The sequence below is a fragment of the Tachysurus vachellii genome, chromosome 7 (genome assembly GCF_030014155.1).
Source record: "Tachysurus vachellii isolate PV-2020 chromosome 7, HZAU_Pvac_v1, whole genome shotgun sequence".
NCBI lineage: Eukaryota > Metazoa > Chordata > Actinopteri > Siluriformes > Bagridae > Tachysurus > Tachysurus vachellii.
In genome coordinates this window covers 14,678,193-14,701,060 of record NC_083466.1, presented here as the reverse complement: position 1 = coordinate 14,701,060, position 22,868 = coordinate 14,678,193, and the positions used below count along the sequence as shown (strand labels likewise).

The window sequence follows — 22,868 nt, the reverse complement described above, 5'->3', positions numbered from 1 at the left end:
GATTACTGAGGAGAGATGGCTGAAGGATTGAAGATGAGGCTGATAAGCTCCTCAGAGCGTCAACATAAGGCAGGGACATGGCTGATCAGCACTTGATCAGCTCCCTTCATCTGTACTGCATCTGATATTTACTGTTTACTGATAGAGCTACTGTTTTGTGTGTGTGTGTGTGTGTGTGTGTGTGTGTGTGTGTGTGTGTGTGTGTGTGTGTGTGTGTGTGTGTGTGTGTGTGTGTGTGTGTGTGTGTGTTGTGAGGCCATGATAGATATGTGATGTAGCAATAAGAACAATGGCTCTGTGCGCGTGCAATGTCAGTCCTATAATATGAGGAGAGAGAGAGAGAGAGAGAGAGAGAGAGAGAGAGACTGGAAAAAAGGCTTGGAGGAAGGAGACACAGACGACGACTAGGCTATAACCCGCCAGACAGATAGATGATCATGATCTCGGATTTATTTTAGAAACTGCATCAGTGCATCGGTGCTGTGGTTGGATTAGTGAGCAAACGAGCGTGGGAAGAATAGAAAAAAATAAACAACAAACGTTTTGAGGTCGATAGCGCAAGCGCATGTAAGTAAATAAATATATAAATAAGTAGAAACAGGAGGCGAGCGTCATCCGCAGTGTGTTAGCTTTTAGCCTCCATCTCTCCTTGCAGCACCTGCGCGCGCTCAGGCATCAGGAGACGGAGGCACGGAGGAACACAAACACGAGCAGTGGCACAAACGTGGATCTGAAGATCAGTGTTTTATGATATATGTATATATTTTGGGTGGGGGGGGAGAAATAAAAAGGAAGAGCGAGGTGTTTGTAACAGTGCGGATTGCCGTCGCTGATGCACACATGTCCGCGGGTGTGAAGTCGCCATTCTCCGCCCTGCAGCGCGGACAGCAGCTCTGATCTGGATCACACACTGCTCACATCCACAGGCCTGTAACACAGAACCACTGGCCTGCATTTAAGACACGGGATCAGAACCTTGGGCTGATAGGACATCAGATCAATAAGTGATGCAGTTGATGGTGCTCGGACGAGGAGGCATCTGACTGGGTTTTTATTCCCCACACCTATTTTGCCAGACCTCCAACATGGGACAACACTGATTGAAGAAAGGAAAAAAAACGGCATGTTGATCGCATCTTTATTCTATTCTTCATCCCGCGACGATTTCTAGGCCAATCTTTCGAGTTTATAATTATTTGAGTAAAGACCACATCCAGGCTGATGACTTACACATGACGCCAATACGGCAGCGCAGTCTTTATAGTAGCGCTGGATGTGTCTGTGCGCCCCCATATTTCTATAAGTAGACCGCTATAGATTTATTCAGCGTTCGTTGTCTTGGAGATGTGCTGATTTTAAAAACAGATTTTTGGGGGAATTATTAAAAACACAGGGATTAGACAAATCCTGCACTGATTATTCTATCCACATCCTGACTGGGCCGGTTTTTCCTTCAGGCTTATTGCTGGTGAAATTCTTGTCTCTTTTTTTTCCATTCTTTTTTTTTTGCTGTTTGGTCAGCAGCTGATACAAGGCACTAAGGAAGAATTGTCTCCAGTTGCGTTACGGACATCAGGCTTCTGTCAGGCTTTGCACCCATGGATCAGCCCACCAAGCTGCCCCCATCGAGTCCGTCCTCACCCACAGCAGCCTTCTCTGTGCCCAGTGCTGAGAAGGTGGATGGCTTTCCACGTCGCTCCATGCGCAGGGCCCGCCAGAGAAGGTCACACAGCTCATCGCAGTTCCGTTATCAGAGCTCGCAGGTGGAGCTCACATCTCTGCCTCCACTCAAAGGTAGGCCACATGCTCCTGGGACTATGCCGCCAAGCATGTTTTCTATTACAAGACTTCTTCCATAAACATCCTGAAGTTCCTCTGTCCATTAAAAGATCTGGATGGTAACAGTTTTAAGTGGGGGCTGGAGAGGAACAGAGTCTGACCCAGTCTGGCATTTCACTTCTCAAATACCAAATTGTTTAGATAGATATAGTTTTCTATAAAAATGACATCATATAGTAAATATTTATATCCTCTATATACGGCTATAAATATTTATATAATATAATATATGTAAAATCGTTAGAAAAACATATGTGTATTTGATTAGTAAAACCACCAAACTTAACATGTTAAACACTTCACTTAATTATAGTGTAAATGTTATAATATTCTTTCGGATCTGAAATATGACCAAATCTTCTACAGAACAAGTATCAATTACTGAAATATGATGACCTTATCAACGGATATTTTACAGGTCTTTAAGCATGTTAATATTAAGGAGACATCCATTCATGCACATTTAATTTCAGGGAATTTAAAACATTTAGGCAGGAAGTAACCCAGTACACCTGAGCTCAGATTTAAAATGCTTATTTTAATTCTAACTGAGGAAATGTGCCACAATGCATTAATGCAGGTTTACATATTACAACTGAAAACGTTCTTAGTTTTCCTTTGTCGTCATCATTTGTTGATTCATTATTGATGACCATGAGTCATGACATAACACAAATCACACTTTCACACGTGAAAAAAATAGGAGTTCTTTTCGGCATCATATATGATTCATAATGATTTATTTCAAGAGGTTCAATGGAAGAATAGTCAAGGACACAAGCACACAAAATCACTTGTTTTCAGTATAAATCCTATAAATCCCACATTCAAGTCATCTTTATCACTTTTTCACCTTGACAACTCAAGCTGCAAAGCAACCCAGCTTAGGACACTGGTAGTGTTATGAAACAGAAGATAACATCCTCCACTCAGGATATTAAACATATTTCTTGGTGACTCACCAATCCATTGCCAGATGTATTTGAAAGTGAGTTTATTTCTTACCATCAGTTGTTAGAACGATGTCTCCTTTCATAATGATCACAAAATATGACTCAAATTTTGTTCTTTTCATTTAGACACCCACAAGACATTTATGATTCACATTTCAGCTCAGTATGATTCTCTGAGGATTCATCTGGGATTCTCTTTGGTTACATTTCTAGGACACGGTGGTGTGTAAAAATGCAGATGTGAAATTTTTGCCAGTGTATGTGACCATCATGGTCCAAACAGCACACTTGTCCTTCTTTCTACTCCACCATTTATAGTGGAACGTACATGGATACTCTAAGCAAGAGCAGCTCTTAAGGAACTCTATTGTACTTCTACATAGTCTTTCATTAATTATTATGACTGATATTACATTTAACCTTCATGCTCTCCATTTCACAGTGGTTTTGGTATTATATGTCTGTTGTATAATGTTCTCAATGCAATCTATGACTGTGCTTTTAACACTAACAATATCTGTGCAAACATTTACAATGAATACTCAAATTAAACTGTTGCGGCCACTTTATATGGAGAGCTTAAGAGTGGCATTGCTTTGTTTTTCTTACTTGACTCACTGTCTAGAATCATACACTAAGTAGCTATAGGCAAATGACTATTGCTATTTATTAGCATTGTTTTTTTGTGGAAGTTATTTGGGTGTTTAAGGTAGTGTGTGCTTAGGTTTTATGGACAATCTAAAGTCGAGTGTCTCTTGGTTGATATGCTCCACATACTGTCGCAGCTTTATGACTAAACCATGATGCTGCAGCCTGATAGCAGCATATCAGCAGATCTGCACTCAAGTGTGATTTATGGCATTTACCATGTTTCATATATTTGGTGTTGTACTAAGAGCCTGGAAAACATGGGCTAATTGGGCTCACTCTTTGTGTTGTACATTTATTCCATTTGTGTTGTACATTTATTCCATTTATTCCAGTCATCACTGATGACTTTATGATTCTTATATTGCTCGTGAAATTAATTGAGTTGTAATTGATTAAATTACAATTATTCTGATTCTGATTATTTTCTTTTAAAATTGGAAGTCAAGAAAGGAGAATGTTGTAGGGCTTATCTGATTTCCCCAATATCCAGTAGCGTTTTTACGGCAAAGTCTAAAGAGACTCGACAGTGGCTAAGCAGATGGTCTATGCACGGGGCTACAAATTTATTTGTCATTAGTTGTCATTTTCAACTTTTACATGTTTGGTATCCAAAAGAATATAATTATATCTACAGTGCCTTGAATTGGTACCAGATGGTTAATTTCAAATTATATTTATTAACCTAGAGCATTACCAACAGGGCGGAAGAGACTGTAAAAAAGAAGCGTTGTTAATTGGATTTTTGAATAATTCTCTCTCACATGCTTAAACACACAAACTAATATGCCTTGATATGTACAAAGCACATTAACTGCTGTATATTAAACTACACATCACTGCCCATAGTCCGTCACAGCTAGTGCAGTCTGCAATGGTCAAAGTAAAGAATGTGGAGGAAAAATGAGCAAAGACATATATGCATATAAACAATTCCTTCTAATTCAACAAACAAATGACCAATATTGCTGCTGATGTTGCTGCTGCTTGTGGTGATATACAGGTTTGGGACAGGAATACAGGATGGGTCATCAAAAATCTTTTTAATGTTTTTCGAAAAATGATAAAATATAACATTTTAATTAGGTTTTAATAACTTCTAAAAGAGTTTACAAGTTTATAGATAGAATAATACACCTGTGTTTAAGAACAGAAGGCTAAGTATGTAACAGCGGTGCTACAGCTTCAGAACTAATAGAAGATTTTTGATCATTTCCTTCCAAGTGCCCTGACACCATGAGGTTAGTCTATAAAAGGCCATTACTATGTCATACTTTTCCTTTGAACATTCTTGTCAACCTGCGTGACCCTGACAGTCCTCAGTTGTAGAACAACAGCTATATACATAACCTTTTGTTCTTCCTTCATTTGTCTACCATTAAGGATGTTTCCATCCAAAGTAGTCGAAACCATGTATAAAATTCCTCACAAGGGTTAATAACACAACCTTTATGCTGCATCCATTCAGACAATAATAGGCAGCACTCAATAGTGCTGATACTAAAGTTTACTGTTCATGAGGCATCCTAATGTAGATGAAAATCACTTAAGTGCTTTACTGTGCTTTACTGTTCTAAACGTTTCAACCAAACAAGGTGGTGATATTGTTCCCTACTCTAGACCAGAATGTTGATACTGTACCCTGTGGATTTCACCAGAAATTTTCTGACTGCATTCATAATTGAGACAGCTCAGTCTTCTGTCAAAAGGGCTTGCATAGCACACGAGTTGAGTTTCATGTCTATGAATTGCATAGTCTATCCAGGTGACAAATGACCCTTTATGGAGTCTGTGTAATCCTAGAACTTCCACATTCAGGATCAGGAGTTCTGTCTTCCTGTTTGGACTGCCACTACTTAATATGTCACTTCACTTATGTGAAAGAGGCAGAATCATTTGTGCCTCATAGCAATAGGAATGTAGTGTAATACACATCCTTCAGATCAGAGGTTATAAACAAATGTTTAGTGCTTGCATCATGTCTAGTATGATGATCATACAGAATAGTCATTTTACGATCATTGTTTATATCTGGAACGGAGTGTATTCTGCCTCATTTTTTTGGAATCTAAATAATCTTTAGATGATTTTGAAGACCTGCTAAGAGCTCTCTGTTCTGGATGCTTATATTTGTAATGCCCGTTTTTCCCTGTAGTGAGTGCACTCCTATAGCCATTAAAGGCAATTCACCTGGGTATTACACCTTTGTGGAGAGAACTGCTATGTTTGGCTGTGGCCAAAAGTAAAACTGTGATCTATATCTTCCTGAAATTGTGTTAAGTAGCCAGTGGTCTGTTTTTGTCAAGCTCCAATGTTTCATTTGCAGAAGGGGGACCCATGTAATTTCAGAACTGATGCCAAGACCCCCTGGCACATTCAGTAAATCATGCATTAGAGACTTGGTCATTGTGTTGCCTCTTGCGTAACTACCTGTGTCGTCTGTAGCGGTCTTTGAAACCCAACTCTGCGGGAGTAATATGTCGGTGCACATGAGTGCCTAAAGGCAATCTGTTGCACCATGTGCTTTGTTCGAACCTCAGACAGAAGGAGTCAATCATTGAATGGTGTGGGGTCCTGTGTGCCAAAGACCTGCCCAACATACTCTTACACTTGCCCGAGTATCATATGGTTTGCACATCAGCATGTCAGCTCTTCTATATTTGGGCTTGTGTGCATAAGGTCTTTAGGAGCAAGGCTTTGTTAGGTGATACTAATAATGTGGTGACAAAGGCCTAAAGCCTAAAGTGACTGCATCTGTCATTACGACCAATATGCATGTGCTTTTAGAGTTTCAATGTGGCATTAAACAGGCATATTTGCTCATCAGTGAAATTGGTACATTGTGAAAAATCCGTTATTTGGCAGATGTACTCAAATGCACTTGACTAGTTGTCCCCACTTCCTCTTCCATAGGACTGATCAGTCAACACAGTGAAGGAACATCCCCTTTTCTTCAAAGTGGGCTTTTTTTTGTGCCCACATCAGCTGCTCATTGCATTCTTTACTGTGGCAGAGCAACATCAAAGGTGATGAATAGCCAGAAGTATTTCCATAGCCTGTGAAGCATGCTTTGTGCATAGCTAATGGCTTTACATTGCAAATAGGGCAATGTGCTTTAAGTGCCTGTCACAGATGTTCATGTCCCAACCAGTCTGGGCATTGATCACATCCATCATTGAACTTCATTATGGCTCGGAAGAACAAACAGCTGGCCATCATACCCTGAAATACACAATAGGTTACAAGGTTGAAAAAGAAGATTCAACAATTTACAACAAATTGAATTTACACTGATTCAAACAATAGTAACATCATCAAATATTTGAATTATTGGCACCCACAATGAGTACCACACTTAACAATAACAACAGCAATACTACTCTACTAGTGGTTAAAATGGTTAAAATCAAAGATTTATATCTAGGAATGACCAAGAACAAAATAAATTAGAACAATTTGCTAAATAGGGGGCACGGTGGCTTAGTGGTTAGCACGTTCGCCTCACACCTCCAGGGTCGGGGTTCGATTCCCGCCTCCACCTTGTGTGTGTGGAGTTTGCATGTTCTCCCCGTGCCTCAGGGGTTTCCTCCAGGTACTCCGGTTTCCTCCCCCAGTCCAAAGACATGCATGGTAGGTTGATTGGCATCTCTGGAAAATTGTCCCTAGTGTGTGATTGCGTGAGTGAATGAATGAGTGTGTGTGTGTGTGTGTGTGTGTGCCCTGTGATGGGTTGGCACTCCGTCCAGGGTGTATCCTGCCTTGATGCCCGATGACGCCTGAGATAGGCACAGGCTCCCCGTGACCCGAGGTAGTTCGGATAAGCGGTAGAAGATGAATGAATGAATGAATGAATGAATTTGCTAAATACTTGGTAAATAAGACTACAAAATAGAAAACATTTTTGTGGACTATGCCTGACAATGAAACATGCTGTTAGCTGTAAAAGACAGCTCAGTGTGACTTTGTGCAACTGTGTTTCAGTTCAAAGTTCTCTTCACACCTAGCTCTGGTTGAAGTCATATTATCTAACAATGACACTTCTCTTGATATGAATCAGTCACACTTGAGTCATATAATACTGTGCTTTTCACAGTACATCTTAATAAACCTAAAATAGATGGGCAGAAGTGAACAAGTCTCTCAAATCAGTTTACTAGGATGACTTATAACCTATCTACCTTCACATTCACATTTATGTCATTGGTAGATGTCCATATCCAGAGCAACGTACAAAAGTGCTTTGAAGACTCTATCAATGAATACATCAACGCTGGTTTACTAGGTTACAGGTTTAGGATGGAAAAACTCTGTTAAGGTTTCTTTTTAAAAATACACATAAAACTCACAGGGAAAATAAGTGGTAGGTTTTCACCTGTCATTTGTAGATAGCCAGTGACTCAGCTGTTCGGACATCTAGGGGAAGTTCCACCACCTCGGTGCCAGAAAAGAGAAGAGTCTTGACGTATAGTCTACTACTTACCCTGAGAGACGGTGGGACCAGTCGAACAGATCTATCTATCTATCTATCTATCTATCTATCTATCTATCTATCTATCTATCTATCTATCTATCTATCTATCTATCTATCTACATTTTCATTAGCTTATATGTCATTTTAGTACATGTTTTTGAGTGAAATACCACTCAATGGTATTTTTGACATAAACTAAGACAGTTTTAACTCAGCCAGTTTAAATCACTGATCAGACAGATTACGCTAAATACATAACTATATAATAAAGTACTGCTTTTATATGATAAAGAAATAGAAATATCAAAACCAATAATAGTCTTTTAACCGTGATCTGATTGAATTATGAGTACTGATTTTATTGCTATTACTCCCAGCTAGAGGGAATGGCTAGTAAACTTGGGTTTAGCTGCACTCCTCGTGAGTGAGCGTGATTCTGTAAATAGGCTGTGTAGCCTGAAGCAAAGGTTTCTTTCACATTAAGCCACTCATAGCTCTTGCTTCAGTTTTCGCTGCTGAATAGAGTCATGGAGTCATAACTTCTAGTTTAAAGGCAATCTTGGTTAAATATTTGGTCCTCCTAATTAGGTGCTTTTGAAATGACACAGATTGAGTGGGTAAATGAATGTTTTTTTCATTTGTGTATTAAGTAAATAAGCAATCGTAGTGTGTGTGTGTGTGTGTGTGTGTGTGTGTTCTACAACTCACAGTATGCAGTGCATCCTGTTCAGCATTTTGTGCATACTGTATAAGAAGGTTTGCGTTTGCATGTCCATATAGAGCCAGCTGGACAGAATGGTGTAGTGTTACTGGCAGACAGAAGGTTTGCTCTTTCACCGGCCTCCTCGGATCAATAAGGGGGATGAGAGTGAAAAAGGGAAAGAGAATGGAGAGAGAGGGAGAGAAGTGTTAGGGTAAATGAATCTGAGGAAGAAAAGAGATGTCTAGCAAGAAAATTTTGTGACGTGTACCAGGTAGAAAAAAGATCACGTTTTTAAAAAGGTTTAATAGCACAGTCAAAGCAAGTCAATTATTCCTTTGTGCTCTAATGTGTTCATATGTACACATATCTGGTGTCAGGACATTTTAATGTCTTACAAAAAGGATTTTAGTTATTTTAATGTATTTAGGAATCAAATACGTAAAGGGTGTTTAGGTCAGCTCCAGCATAGATTTATTTTTGTGTATAAGGAAGAATCCTCTAAATCTTGTTGATTTTGATTGGTCATTTTGATTGTCTTTTCTTCATTTAATTCCTGAACATACTATTATTTTTATGTTTACAAAATGTTCCTCTTTTATACACAATTATGATGAACTTTGGAACTATCATGCTGCAAAAAGAATATCAAGTGTATTTTTTTATCAAGGTAGATTAACATACAATTTATTTTCATTCAAAAAATAACTTTAAAGCTTTTGCTGAATGGCTGAAAAGAGAAAAGTTTTGCTCTCTCAGTTCTGCAGTGCTGCTCTTTTTATCAATAAGCATAGAGGTGGGTTTTGCAGCCCTGAAAATAGAGCAACAGCTCAGCAGCCACCCAAACACTTTAACTGTTATTTAACGAGAGAGAGAGAGAGAGAGAGAGAGAGAGAGAGAGAGCAGGAGATGTACCTAGTGGGAGTGATGGAGGGAGGGTTGGAAGAGGGAAGAGGTGGATGAGAAAGGTCTGGTAAAGGGATGACATCATCCCTGTTGCTCTCTCCACCCATAACCATTTCCTTCATTTTATTCTCCCTTGGTCTTGTTCTCTCTCGCTCTCTCTCGCTCTCTCTCTCTCTCTCTCTCTCTCTCTCTCTCTCACTCACACACAAACAAACACACACACACACACACATACACACACACACACACACACACACACACACACACACACACACACACACACACACAGTGCTCCCTCTCTCCTCCTCTGCCTTGCTCAGTAGCTGCACTATATTTAGCTCCAGCTTTGAGTTGAGGATATTAGTGGGTGTTTAATTCAGTGATGGCCAGCCTTACTGCAGGGAGGTTTCACCATTAAGACATCCATGAATGGTAAATGGTATTGTAGTTTGCAATCAAATCTTGTATAGCTCTTGTATTATATTAGTACACATCAAGTTAACATCTTTATTTACTTTTGTATACAAATCACTTTGACTTGTTTTGCGGGGAATTGCAAAACCTAGCTCTTTTTTTATCACATCCTCTCGGTGCCCATCTCCTCTCTCTCATCTTTTCCCTCTGGAGAATTCATCTTTTCTGCTCATCTCTCTACCAGAGTCATGCACTCTTGTTTCCATCTATCTCTCCCTCTCCCCCTCCCTTTCTCTCTCTCTTTCACGCACACATGTTGTATGGACCATGTGTATGGATGTTGCAGTTATGGACTCCTGTGTGTGTATGTGTGTGTGTTGAGGACTATGTTAATGTGTGTAGATGTTAATGTTATAGACTGCATGTAGATGCTCAGGTTGTGCATTGTGTGTAGGTGTTTAGTGTATATACTGTCTTTGTAAACGTTGAGTTGGTGTTTGTAAATGCAGAGGTTATACACTGTGTGTAGATATATTAAATTTATGGACCTAGTTTTCTGTATTTAACATTTATGGAAGGAGGCTCAAGTGTGAGCACTTTGTTACAGACGAATACAACTGCTTAGCATGGGCTATTAGAGGAAAATAATCAGCTGTTTATTTCCCTGTCATTAATTGTATGTTCGTATAACACACATTGCAATCATTGTTCATAACGTCAACATTACATTACATTATGCACCTGCAGCCTACAGTGTAAGGGTCTGTGTATGGATTACTTTAACAAGACATTTTATGGTTGTTTGCCAGAGTCTCTGATTCAGTGTGTGCTTCTGCCCAACATATGTAGTTCCATTCCAGTCAAAAGTGTATGTTTGCCCCCACTCCAACCCGCTGGCCTCCCATTTATTTCCTCCACATTTGGTCAGTTCCACCTTCTTTCTCATACATTAGCTCACAGCCACCTATTGCTGTTAGTGTAAATAGCTAGTGTCACTGTAAATAGGGTAGAAAAATCATGCCACCCAATCCTGGCCTCTGATTGCCGTGGAGTCATCAGGATTCTCCAGACAAAAGGGTGGACACTTTTCTATTGTACCAATCAGTTTAGATAGATAGATAGACAGATAGATAGATAGATAGGTAGGTAGGTAGGTAAGTAGGTAGGTAGGTACTTAATTGATCCCAGACAAAATTTGTTATTTTTTGTTTTGTTTAAAATGTCTTTTTACCATTTTTTTTCTCTTTACCTTTGAATATTAGTTATATAAACAGAGTTGTTTCTTTTCTTTTCTCTCTGTTGTAGATGCTTCAGTGGCAGAACTCCATGATCTGTTTTGTAAGAAGCTGCAGCAGTGTTGTGTGCTCTTTGACTTCCTGGACTGTGTGGCTGACCTGAAGGGGAAAGAGATCAAGCGTGCAGCATTAAATGAGCTGGTGGAGAGCGTGGCCACCAACCGCGGCATCCTCATCGAGCCTCTCTATCCTGAGGCCATCAAGATGGTAGAAATAACACCACAGAATAAGCTAAAATATGATTGTGATTGAGGAGAGAATTATGAAGATTAAGTTGTCTTGAACGAGTTATACTGTATATGGTGATTTTCTGTTTTTTAATTCCTTTTGTCATTTGGTGACATTAATTTCTTTCACTTAACACATTAGTATGCTACATTAGTGTAGAAATTGATGTATGTGATATAATTTAGCTGAAAGCAAAAATCTTTAAAAGCATTGTGGTGGTTTGCTTGGTATGCTTTTGTGTATGATCTCTGTTAAGAATGTAAATGCGGTAGATTGTGAATAATTCATGTGTTGGGTATTACTATGATTTAGTAAAATTGAACTCATCAAAAAAATATACTGGCTCCACCCATAACTTTAGATCTCGGTGAACATCTTCCGTACTCTGCCACCCAGTGAGAACCCAGAGTTTGATCCAGAGGAGGATGAACCCACATTGGAGGCCTCCTGGCCTCATTTACAGGTGCCCATAATCTCACGTTGTCATAATCTTGAAAAAAAGATGTATTAGCTTATGAACCTTTAAAGTGCGTTATATATATTTGTGATTTTTAGATTGCAACATGGGTTCAGTAGCCTTTACTTACTACAGCTAGTGATCTCCATTTCTCAAAGCTCTGAAGTGAATTAAGAAGAAGATCCTGGTCTAGACTTTAATGGGCATAAATATTGAGTGTGATGGAAATTACATTATGATAATTTGAAACCATGTTATCAGGACACAAACGAGCAGAAATCTTAGTAAGAGTGAGCTAGAAAGCAATTAACATTATGACAACAGTCTTTTCTCTGGAAATGGATTTAGAAATACACTTCATTCAAAGAGATGATGATCAGGTTTTAGCCATATAAACTAGAAATACGAATTAAATTCCATTAAGGCCAGTAGACCACAGAAAAGAATGAGTGCATGACTATGATTATGAATGAGAACGTCTACTTGCTGAGTTGAAGGTTAAAATCGTCAAGTTCAATTTTTAGCTACTTAAAATTAATAAAAACTTGGCAGTGTTTCTGTCAACCATCTGTATACTCTAAAGGTGCATTTTCATTCATTTTGAGAATTTCCTGAAAAACAGCAGCAGACATGCAATTATATCCTGAGGGATTCAGCAGCCAGGTTTCAGACAGCAAAGAATGGCTTACTTAGGAGTGTTTTACGTAATGAATAATTGGTGTTGCTTTATTAGCTGTGGAGAAAGCGTTCAGAAGTGCTAAATGTACATGATTAATAAAAAACTGCATACATCCACTTATATTGTATACACAGCGGGTTGAAGCTGTAACCTCGCTCCAAAAGAGACGAGTAGTTGTATAGTAAACAGAATGGCATCACATAGACCCATGAACAACATTGGGACACCAAGCAATGCTAAGTGCACCAATTAAATTACTGTGTGATCAGCATCAGTCCATGTGAAAATGGACTAATCTAAAAACAGTGATTCTAAAGAGAATGTGAATGTAAACATGCCGTCAAGAGTCAGGTGTGGTAAGGTCCATTTATTGTTCCAATTTAGTGAGCAAAAGTTACCTCTTTAGTCAAACACCAATTCCACAATAATTTACCAGCAAGACTGAGGGAATGAAAGCAGCAAGACTAGTAGACAACAATGAGACTAGTGAATACAGCTTCCAGAGGGCATAGAGACTCTCTCTCTCTCTGCAGTCAGAAAAGTCAGCCAAGTAGTAATGATCAGAAGAATAAAGACTAGGGAGGATATAATTAGGAAAGTTCAACAGAGATCCACACCAAAAAATAGGAAAAAAATGACCTGAAACCATTTGGATGCATAAGAAAGTAAAGACATTTTAGTCAGGAAGCAGGTGACAGAAGAAACCCTTGTTTGTATCAGATGTAAGCAACATTCTTTAGTGTCTGATAACTGATGGAATGAAAACTTTTTTTACTTATGAGGGCTTTTCTAAACTGTAATTTCTCTTTTTGTGTAGTTGGTGTATGAGTTCTTTTTACGCTTCTTGGAGAGTCCTGATTTCCAGCCCTCCATGGCCAAACGTTATGTGGATCAGAAATTTGTTCTGCAGGTACAGTGTCTCAAACTAACATTAAGCTGGATATTGTATGTGTTTGTTTATAGGGAGCATATATTTTTGATCCAAATGAATGAGCGTATTCCTGACACATGTAAACATACACACATGTTTTTGCTGTTAGTGCGATCATTTCTATCAGCTGCAGGTGGTCTGTATGCATGAGATTACATTTTCTGGATTTATTGCTGTGTTCCAAGTTGCTGGAGCTGTTTGATAGTGAGGACCCCAGAGAGAGGGAATATCTGAAGACCATACTGCATCGTGTCTATGGCAAACTGCTCGGCCTCAGAGCGTACATCCGGAAACAGATCAACAACATCTTCCTCAGGTTTTGTATTGCTGGTCAATAATGATAAGATCAAGATCTAAGCTGAAATACAGCTACATCACATACTGTACGCTTTACAGAACAGATAAACACAACACTTATCAGGAAGCTGCAAATTGTGATACACTGTATAGACAGAGCTATGTGGATGACCATGACCCATGATGATGACCATGACCCAGGTCTCTTTTGTTACAAGTTTGGAGGCACATAATCCTCTAGAATGTCTCTGTATTATGTAGCATTACAGTTTTCCTTCTCTGGAACTAAGAGGCCCAAACCAGTTTCAGTATGACAATGTCCCAGTACACAAAGTAAGGTCCCAGAAGTCATGGTGTGTCAAGATCAGAGTGGAAGAAGTCGAGCGGCCTGAGCCCTGACCTCATCCTGATTGAACACCTTTTGATGAAATGTAATCCTCACTGTTTTCCTCACCCAACATCAGCCTGACCTCACAAATGCTCTTGTAGCTAAATGAGCACAAATCCCCACAGCCACGCTCCAAAATCTAGTGGAAAGCCTTCCTAGGAGTGTTGTCAAAAGGATAAGCAAACTCCATATTAACGCTATGCGCACACATGCACATATGATGTCACATATTTTGTCAGTTTAGCATCTCTCTCTTGTTGTTGTTGTTGTTGTTGTTTTATTAGAATCATTTATATGTAAGTAAATTCATATTGTATATTACTTATTCTCATGATATAATCCTTTTCTTAACTGTATAGGTTCATTTATGAAACTGAACATTTCAACGGAGTGGCAGAACTGCTGGAGATTTTGGGCAGGTAAATATTTAATGGTGCTGTGTATAAGATAGAATGTGACATTTGCAAATGCTTATATATCATGTTTGGAAAAGAAAACCTCTGCAGCAGTGCTGAGTTTAATTTAGCACGGTCTTTCATTTAGATGCAGATTAGTATAGCGTTTGTTTACAAGTGATTAAGTTCTTAAAATGAGATACATCACTGAGTTTGATGTCTTTTGCCTCAATTAGGGAAGTCACTACTCATTCAGTACTGGCGGGCAGGACTAAATATAGCATCTTATAAAATTATACAATATCACTATCCTATGGGAACAAAATATAATTTTATGCATATTTGAAGATGTGGCAGTAACTAATCCAAGGATGCTGGTAATTGCTTGAGTGCTGCTTTGAGCAGTGTGTGGGCAAAGTGAGTCAGACCCTTAGCAGGGGTTTAAACATTAGTGCTATCTGCATTCCACCTCATAGCACTTTACTATTTGTGGTACATTTCTGTAATAAGAGCTACTATGCAATTTAGAGCCATGTTTTGGGTCTACAGTGTCACTCTCCTACAATTTGTCTCATTGCAAACAGAATGCGTTTTTTTTTTCTAAGCATACTAGGAAACAAAACAAAGCACAGTTTTGACAGAGTGAAAGATGTGGGGGAGAAGATGGAGAGAGAAGTGGGAGAGGTAGAGGATGAGTCAGAGAGGGGCTAGGGATGGAGGGCTGCATTCAGGTTGATGCTTGTGCTATTTTTACCGCCACCCACAGTTTTTGCTCTGATAACAGAGCAACAGAGTCTGAGCGCAGCAGAGCGAGAGAATGAGAATGAAAGACAGAGAAAAGATTGACAGTAGCTTTTCTGTCAATTCTCATGTCCTCCTCCCTCAAAGGAAATGTGAGCATTGGGTATGAGGGGAGTCAGTGGGAGGAGTGAGAGGGGGGGCTATGAATGTCAGAAAGAACTAAATGAGAGTGAATGGAGCCTAGTAACAATGAAGTAAACAAGGGTAAAGAATGCCTGAGGCACCTCATATTAACAGCTGGAGAAATAAAAGGATAATGCAATAAAAAATAGTATAAGAGAAGGTAACTTCTAAAAGAAGAGCGTGGGAATACATCTGTGTACAAGACGAGTAACTGAGGGGTAGAAGGGTTGGTGAGTGGGGAGTTGTTGGGAATTAGCAATTGAACAGAAGCGTGGCAAAGTATGTGTACAGGTATACAGAGCATCATCAGGTCTAGTCATACTAATCCTGTTTGATCTCCTTCCCTCTGGCTCCTACCCACTTCCCTCTGTCTACTGTCTTCTCTTCTAAAATGTGGTTCTCTTTCTGTTCTGCCATTTCCTGTTTGCTGCTCCCTACCCCACATTTCTCCTCACTGTACTGCACCTTAACACATTTCTCCTCTCCTCTTCTCTTCTCTCTAATGTTTGCCTATCTCACTCTCCCCCTCCTCTCTTATCTTTTCTTCTCCTTCCTTCTCCTTTCCTCTTTTTTCTCTCCTCTCCTCTGCACTCCTCTCCTCTCCTCTCCTCTCTCTTTTTACCTTTTCTCATCTCCCTTTTTAGTATCATTAATGGCTTTGCCCTTCCTCTGAAGTCAGAGCACAAGCAGTTTCTGGTGAGGGTCTTGATTCCCTTACACACTGCCAAATCTCTGTCCATCTTTCATGCACAGGTTAGTGTCACACACAAGTCCTCCATATATGTTATTTTATTCTTTATAATAACCTTTTGTTCTATGTTTATGTTCTGTAAAGGTGCTTTGAGACAATGTCAGTTGTAAAAAGCGCTATACAAATAAACTTGAATTAACACACACACACACACACACACACAAAGTTATAGCAGCAATTAACCTGCGTGATAATTGAAACACAACGAAACAAAATGAATATAATGATTTTATGACACTTCAGGACATATGTTATATGTTTATGCAACTATCTGTGTACGCTAGAGACTAAACAGTACATAAACAATGTGATAAAATGTACTTATGTACTTTCACCCAAAATGCTAATACCTGTCCAACAGCTCTTTATCATTATACAGATGGGAAAACAAAAGTAAAAACAAAAACAAATATAGTTAATGCTAGAAATACTTGCTGCCAACTTCCCAATTATCTCATAACATAGCTAGTTAGTGAACATAGCTACAAGGGAGCATGATGGAAAGCGTCCACTGCTCTGCTGACTGCCAGAAGGGGTAGTGTTTGTAGTCAAAATGGATTAGGGAAGTTTACATTATCAATTAAAATAAAAGTCATTCTTAAATCTTAAGAGGCATAGGCACAGTTATTCTGTCCACCATATAGCATCATTTATACAGTATGATGACAGGTTTAACACGAGAATAATTATAATCATTTTCTGACAGTTCAGGACATATATATGTCTTTGTAATTGATCTATGTACTACATAATAAGAGTTGCACATAATCTTAATTCTTTTAGGGTTGCAAAAAGAAGCACATAGCCATTATCTAAAGCTTTTATCTATGTACACACTCACACTCACACACACACACACACACACACACACACACACACACACACACACACACACACACACACAGCACCATTAGATACCACAGTGGAGTGCTGAAGATTACACTTGGAGCCTCTGAGGATTCTCAGTCAGAGAAAGATGGACAGGGAGTTAAATGTCATGCCAGCATTTGTCAGCATGTGCACTTATCTATGCATGCCACTTATTTATCCAATACAGTCTATTAAGTCTGTGTATAGAAAGTGTGTGCAAACAATGTTTTTTAAATAGACAGTGGGAACCTGTTGTATTGAATCTGTACCACAAAACTAGCTACGTTATGTACATTAAAACTAATAAGTCAAAGTAAAAACTAATTCAAATGAAGTTTTAGTTTTTTCAGCTGATAGGACAATATTTGTTGGCGGTAACTTATAAATATGGTGCTCTGGCTGAAATGAGTGTGAATACAACTTAGAGACAATTATAAAGAAAAGGAAGTGCTTATCATTTCCTGGTAGGAATTACAGCTGTCCTCAGCAATGACTGAGCATTTTTAGATTGTTTTTATGTAAGATTTGAGCTCGCTGCACTGGCCTCTCACTCACTGAACATGGTTTTACTACATTATAAAGATATAACACTTATGAAAACTACATAACTTTATTCTAACCAGGTTCACTTTAACTTTTCCTTAAACATAGATTATTTCCAGAAAGTAAACTGAGACCCAATAGAGAAAAAAAACAGTATGTATGCTACAGGAAGGGGAAATTGACCACACTTTACCACAGAGAATAACTTTGTACTAAAAAAAACACTAAAAACCCAGTTGACTTAAAACTCACTTAAATAAACATACAGGTGTACAATGCAAACGACAAATTTTATAGTTCACCACCAGACAGACCAAAGCTGTTCTTACAGTATGTTACTTTCCAATATTGGTGCAATACAATAAAAACCCCTGGTTAGGTTTATTTTCTGTGAGGTTTCATCATTTCACTTCTGTGTTCATGTTGTAATTCATACCCACAACCTTTTTGGTCTGAAAGAGTGGCCCTGTCTGTAAAAAGATTATACAGTTTCAAATAAAATTTCCAAATACATTTAGCTGAAAAGTTCACAATAACCTTGTTACATATTGAGATTTGAGATGATATTTAATTTGTGGTTTATATCGAGACCACTCTTGAACTGCTTACAGTATCTGCTGGCTCCATTTGGTCCGTGGGAAGGTGCACACCACACACACACACACACACACACACACACACAGTCCAACAGTATCTTGTAGATGAGATTGATTTTGTAATTACAGCAGGACTTATTTAAGTTTGTGTGGAAAAAAAGGATTGGGAACATAGCAAGAGAGCCTGAGTCAGGGACCAGAGGAAGGAGCAAGAGGGTTAATTACACTGTTCAGAAAGTCTTTTGTCATCCTCAAGAGAAACACTCTACATGACATCAGTTCTTATGAGACACAATCAACGGTCTTACATCTAACGTGGCAATGCAGCATGACAGAAAAGCATCTAAAATACATATAGCAATGTCTCTAGGGCATTAAATGATGAAGGGAAGACAGAAACAATGGATGGGTTTGAACAGATTCCTTGTCAGTGTGAGAGAAAATGAAATCAGTTTAAAAGAAATTCTTACAATTACTTTTTGTAAGTCTTCCCCCATGTAGCAGTCTATTTCTATTTCTATTCATTGTCATGATTCCATTAAACCTACCAGATATAGTAGCGATGGTTCTATTCTGTATTCTTGTTATAATAAATGACTACAGTGAGACATTATTGATGAGGATGCAGCTGTCTGGAGTGTCAGATATTCTTTATATTTTGTTTTATTAAAATATTAGATTTGATGTTATTAAGACTGTGGAACTTTGTCTTACAGTATTCATGTTATTTAAATGATGAACACTGCAACTTTACCTTACAGCAGGGTTTGAACTTAATTAAGGAGGCAGCTTAAGCACCAAAACAGAAGCAAAAGAAAAGATTACGGTTGAAAGCATCCATTCAGTAAAGTCTTATTTTATGTCCTTTCCGCTTCTCAGCTTGCCTACTGTGTTGTGCAGTTTATGGAGAAAGACGCCTCTGTTACAGAACATGTGAGTCACCGCAACACATAAAATGCCTGCAAGAATGTGAGCTTTTTATCTTCCTTGTTGATTTGAACCATTTGAGATTTGTGTTTTTTATATATGTTCAGATCATCAAAGGGTTGCTGAAATATTGGCCCAAAACATGCACTCAGAAAGAGGTAAGGAAGTCAGATGATGGATGTGGTTTGTGGTAGATATTGTGTGTATAATTCTTGACTGGTGATGTTTAGGTGATGTTCCTGGGGGAGATTGAGGAGATTCTGGATGTGATCGAGCCATCCCAGTTCATTTGTGTGCAGGAGTCACTTTTTAAGCAGATCGCCAACTGTATCTCCAGCCCCCACTTCCAGGTCTGTCTTTTGTGTTATTATAGATATTTACCCATTGCCGTGCACCACACATTATACATTATATTCAGCGCTTGAGCCTAAAGTGTGTGTATTCACTTCTATCTGATTTACAGTATTCGTGAGTAATCCTGTATGTATTCTGTAGCAGACTGAGCTAAGAGCTGGTAAATTAGAAGTGTTAGCTGTCTTCAGGTTCTGAACACTGCCTCTGTGTGTGTCAGGTTGCAGAGCGGGCTCTGTATTTCTGGAATAATGAGTATATTCTGAGTCTGATCGAGGAGAACTGTCAGGTGATTCTGCCTCTGGTCTTTGGCACGCTTTACAGAGTCTCCAAAGAGCACTGGAACCAGTAAGTAGCGCGCACTGTAACCTTAAGACTAAGCAGGAACATTTATAAAAACTCCATCTTTAATGTTTGGTAGATGAATTTAAAATGCCACGATCACTGTACTGCTCTACAGACTACAAGACAATGATCACTTATAGTGCACATGAATTAGTGAAAACTGCCAGTCATGTGACTTTGCCACTTGTTTTTCTTTTTTGTTCTCTTATTGCTCACTGCATGTTCTATAATGTCATATGGTCCTGTATTTGTAAGTGTGAGTTTGAAGTAATGGTCTACTGTATCCCTTTATAGATTGGATTAGTTTTTGCATGTGTAGGTGAAGTAATGTAATTATCATATGTGTATCTCTGGGATTTTAGTTCCATCCAAATCTTGCATTTCAGCAAATTTTATGGATCTCTAGAAAGATTTATAACATAATAAGGTCAGTAGAAATATCCACAGGTAATATATAGTCTGTATACCTCGTCCTGACATTACGACATATCAAAAATCCCTTAAATCGCTTGACAAGTGATCAAGAAATTTACATAATGTTTTAAGAGATCTACTAGATGCTTTTTTCTCTTCATCAGAACTATTGTGTCACTTATCTACAACGTCTTGAAGACCTTTATGGAGATGAATAGCAAGCTTTTTGACGACCTTACTGCCTCCTACAAGTTGGAGAAACAGAAGTATGTATGTTGGATTTTCAACACTGTAACAGTACAGGATGTGTCTGTATGTGGAACTTTTAGAGTGACGACTCATTTTCGCACTTCTCTGCTTCCTCACTTCTCTTTATTGTCACTCTCCGTTCACTGCTGTCTCTATAGGGAGCAGAAGAGGGAGAAGGAGCGTGCTGAGTTGTGGAAGGGGCTGGAGGAGCAGCAGGAGCGGAGGCTGCAGAGTCTGGGGGAAGCAAGTCGCAACCAAAAGAACCTGCAAGAGCGAGAGAACCTGAACAAGAATGAGCCAGAGAGCAGCGCTGCCAATGCCACCTAGAACACACAAAAACACACACACACACACACACACACACACACACACACACACACACACACACACGCACATGCACATGCACATACACACACACAGACCAATGCACAAGCCAATATGTACAAACATGGAGAACATAATAATACATACTTTGTTTTACTGACAGTTTTTACTCTGGAACTTGCCATCACCTCTTAAAACTCCTACACACACACACACACACACACACACACACACACACACACATACATATATCATACAGACAACATTGCTGGAACAATCAGAGAGAACAATCCAACAGCCAGTTGTCTAGATGTAGATATACAAAACACTCTCACACTGACACCCATAGAAGTGAGATGTAAATGATGCAGAAAGAAAAGATGAGTACCTCTCACTCTTCATGCCTTTTATTCATTTCCTCTGTCTCTATATGTCTCTATACATATCTAACATGCTTCTTACTCAAACTATCGCTTTCATTGCTACCCTTCTGTTTCTCTCTTGACACTAAATGTATACTGATAAATATACACACTGAAGACACAGGCAGCACAAACAAGGACACACAATACATGCATGAAAACATGAATAGGTCGGAGTCACATAAACAGGCATTCAGACACACACACACACACACACACACACACACACACACACACGCACGAAACTCTGGAACGGGTCTAATCTTGCTTAAGACCTCTCTCAGTCTCAGTGTCATGTCACCATTGGACTCACACACTCTCCGTAAAGACGAGCAACATGCTGAAAACGATGATGATTATGAAGAATTATGATGAAGATAACTCTGTAAAAGTAATGGTTATAATGTTCTTATTACAGCTTATTCTATAAGTAACACTTCTATTGCTACTTCAACTGATGTTTTTATATATACATATATAAATATATATAAATATTATATCTATGTCCGATTATAGTGTTGGTGGGGGTATTCTAGTGTAGCACCTCTTAAACATGACAAAAGTATGCTGCTAGACTAAACTTGTTCTGATGTGAAGACAAAACATTACACTAGTCCGTTCTTCTTCTGGGGTTTTCGTAAAAAAAAAAAAGATCCAAAATGTATTACTTTAGCAATATTCTCATCTACTTTGAATGTGTGTCAGCAGTTTTCTTTGGAAACCATACCACCTACTTCAGTACACATAGTTTTACAGATGGGGTTGATATTTTGTTGATTGTTTTATTTTTTATTTTTTGTATAACAGTTTGCCTGTTGATATTCATTAATATTTATTTCATATTGTGACGAACTTGGAGCAAAAACCTGACTGAACAACACTGGAAGTGACTGTGTGCTTAAGCATACTTAAGTTTGGGATGGACTGTCATCGTTTTGATGTTGGATGTTGGTTATGTACCAGCATACTCCATGACTTTCCTCTGTTTTCCTCTGGAAAAAAAACAACAAAAAAAAAAACAAAAAAAAGTGTAGAAAAATCATCGCTCATTTTGTTATTGATTTTGTAAAAGGTGCAGTTTATTTCCTTCCATACTTCCTACAATGAGAGGCTTAGATGTGAGAGAGTCAGTAAGGGACTCAGTTAAAGTAGAATAGAGAGAAGGCAATACATGAACTGGAACTGTAAGCATACGTAGCACCACTTCAACTAGAATTGCACTGTCCTCTTGATCGATGTTTTGTGTTTAAATATAGCAATGTATTTTTCGGGGACCAACGGCTTCGGGATATGAATGTATAAAATATGGGATATAAACATGAAAATGTCTGTTGAAGTGCTTCACATGGAGAAATGAGAGTTATCTGTTGTTATTCGCAAGGCAAACGGGAAAAAAAACACATGGCTACCTCAGGTTCACTGATTGCTCAGCTTGATTCAGGCACAGACGATCCAGTTTCTCAGAAAAAAAAATGAAAAACAAAAACATTTCACATTCTTTTACATGTACAAACTGAGGGAAGTGAACAAAAACTGAGGTTGTTTGCTATT

General features: G+C 38.7%; 1 protein-coding gene across 1 annotated transcript; it reads left to right on the top strand.

Moving 5' to 3' along the window:
- The first annotated feature begins 289 nt into the window (after positions 1–289).
- ppp2r5b (protein phosphatase 2, regulatory subunit B', beta) lies at positions 290–21,142 on the top strand. The gene is made up of 13 exons (XM_060874530.1): positions 290–1,794; positions 11,237–11,433; positions 11,816–11,917; positions 13,408–13,500; positions 13,707–13,837; positions 14,566–14,625; positions 16,170–16,278; positions 19,165–19,218; positions 19,320–19,370; positions 19,443–19,562; positions 19,784–19,911; positions 20,487–20,588; positions 20,730–21,142. The coding sequence occupies exons 1-13, from the start codon at positions 1,599–1,601 to the stop codon at positions 20,896–20,898; spliced, it is 1,512 nt and encodes a 503-aa protein (XP_060730513.1). The 5' UTR covers positions 290–1,598; the 3' UTR covers positions 20,899–21,142.
- Positions 21,143–22,868: the final 1,726 nt, after the last annotated feature.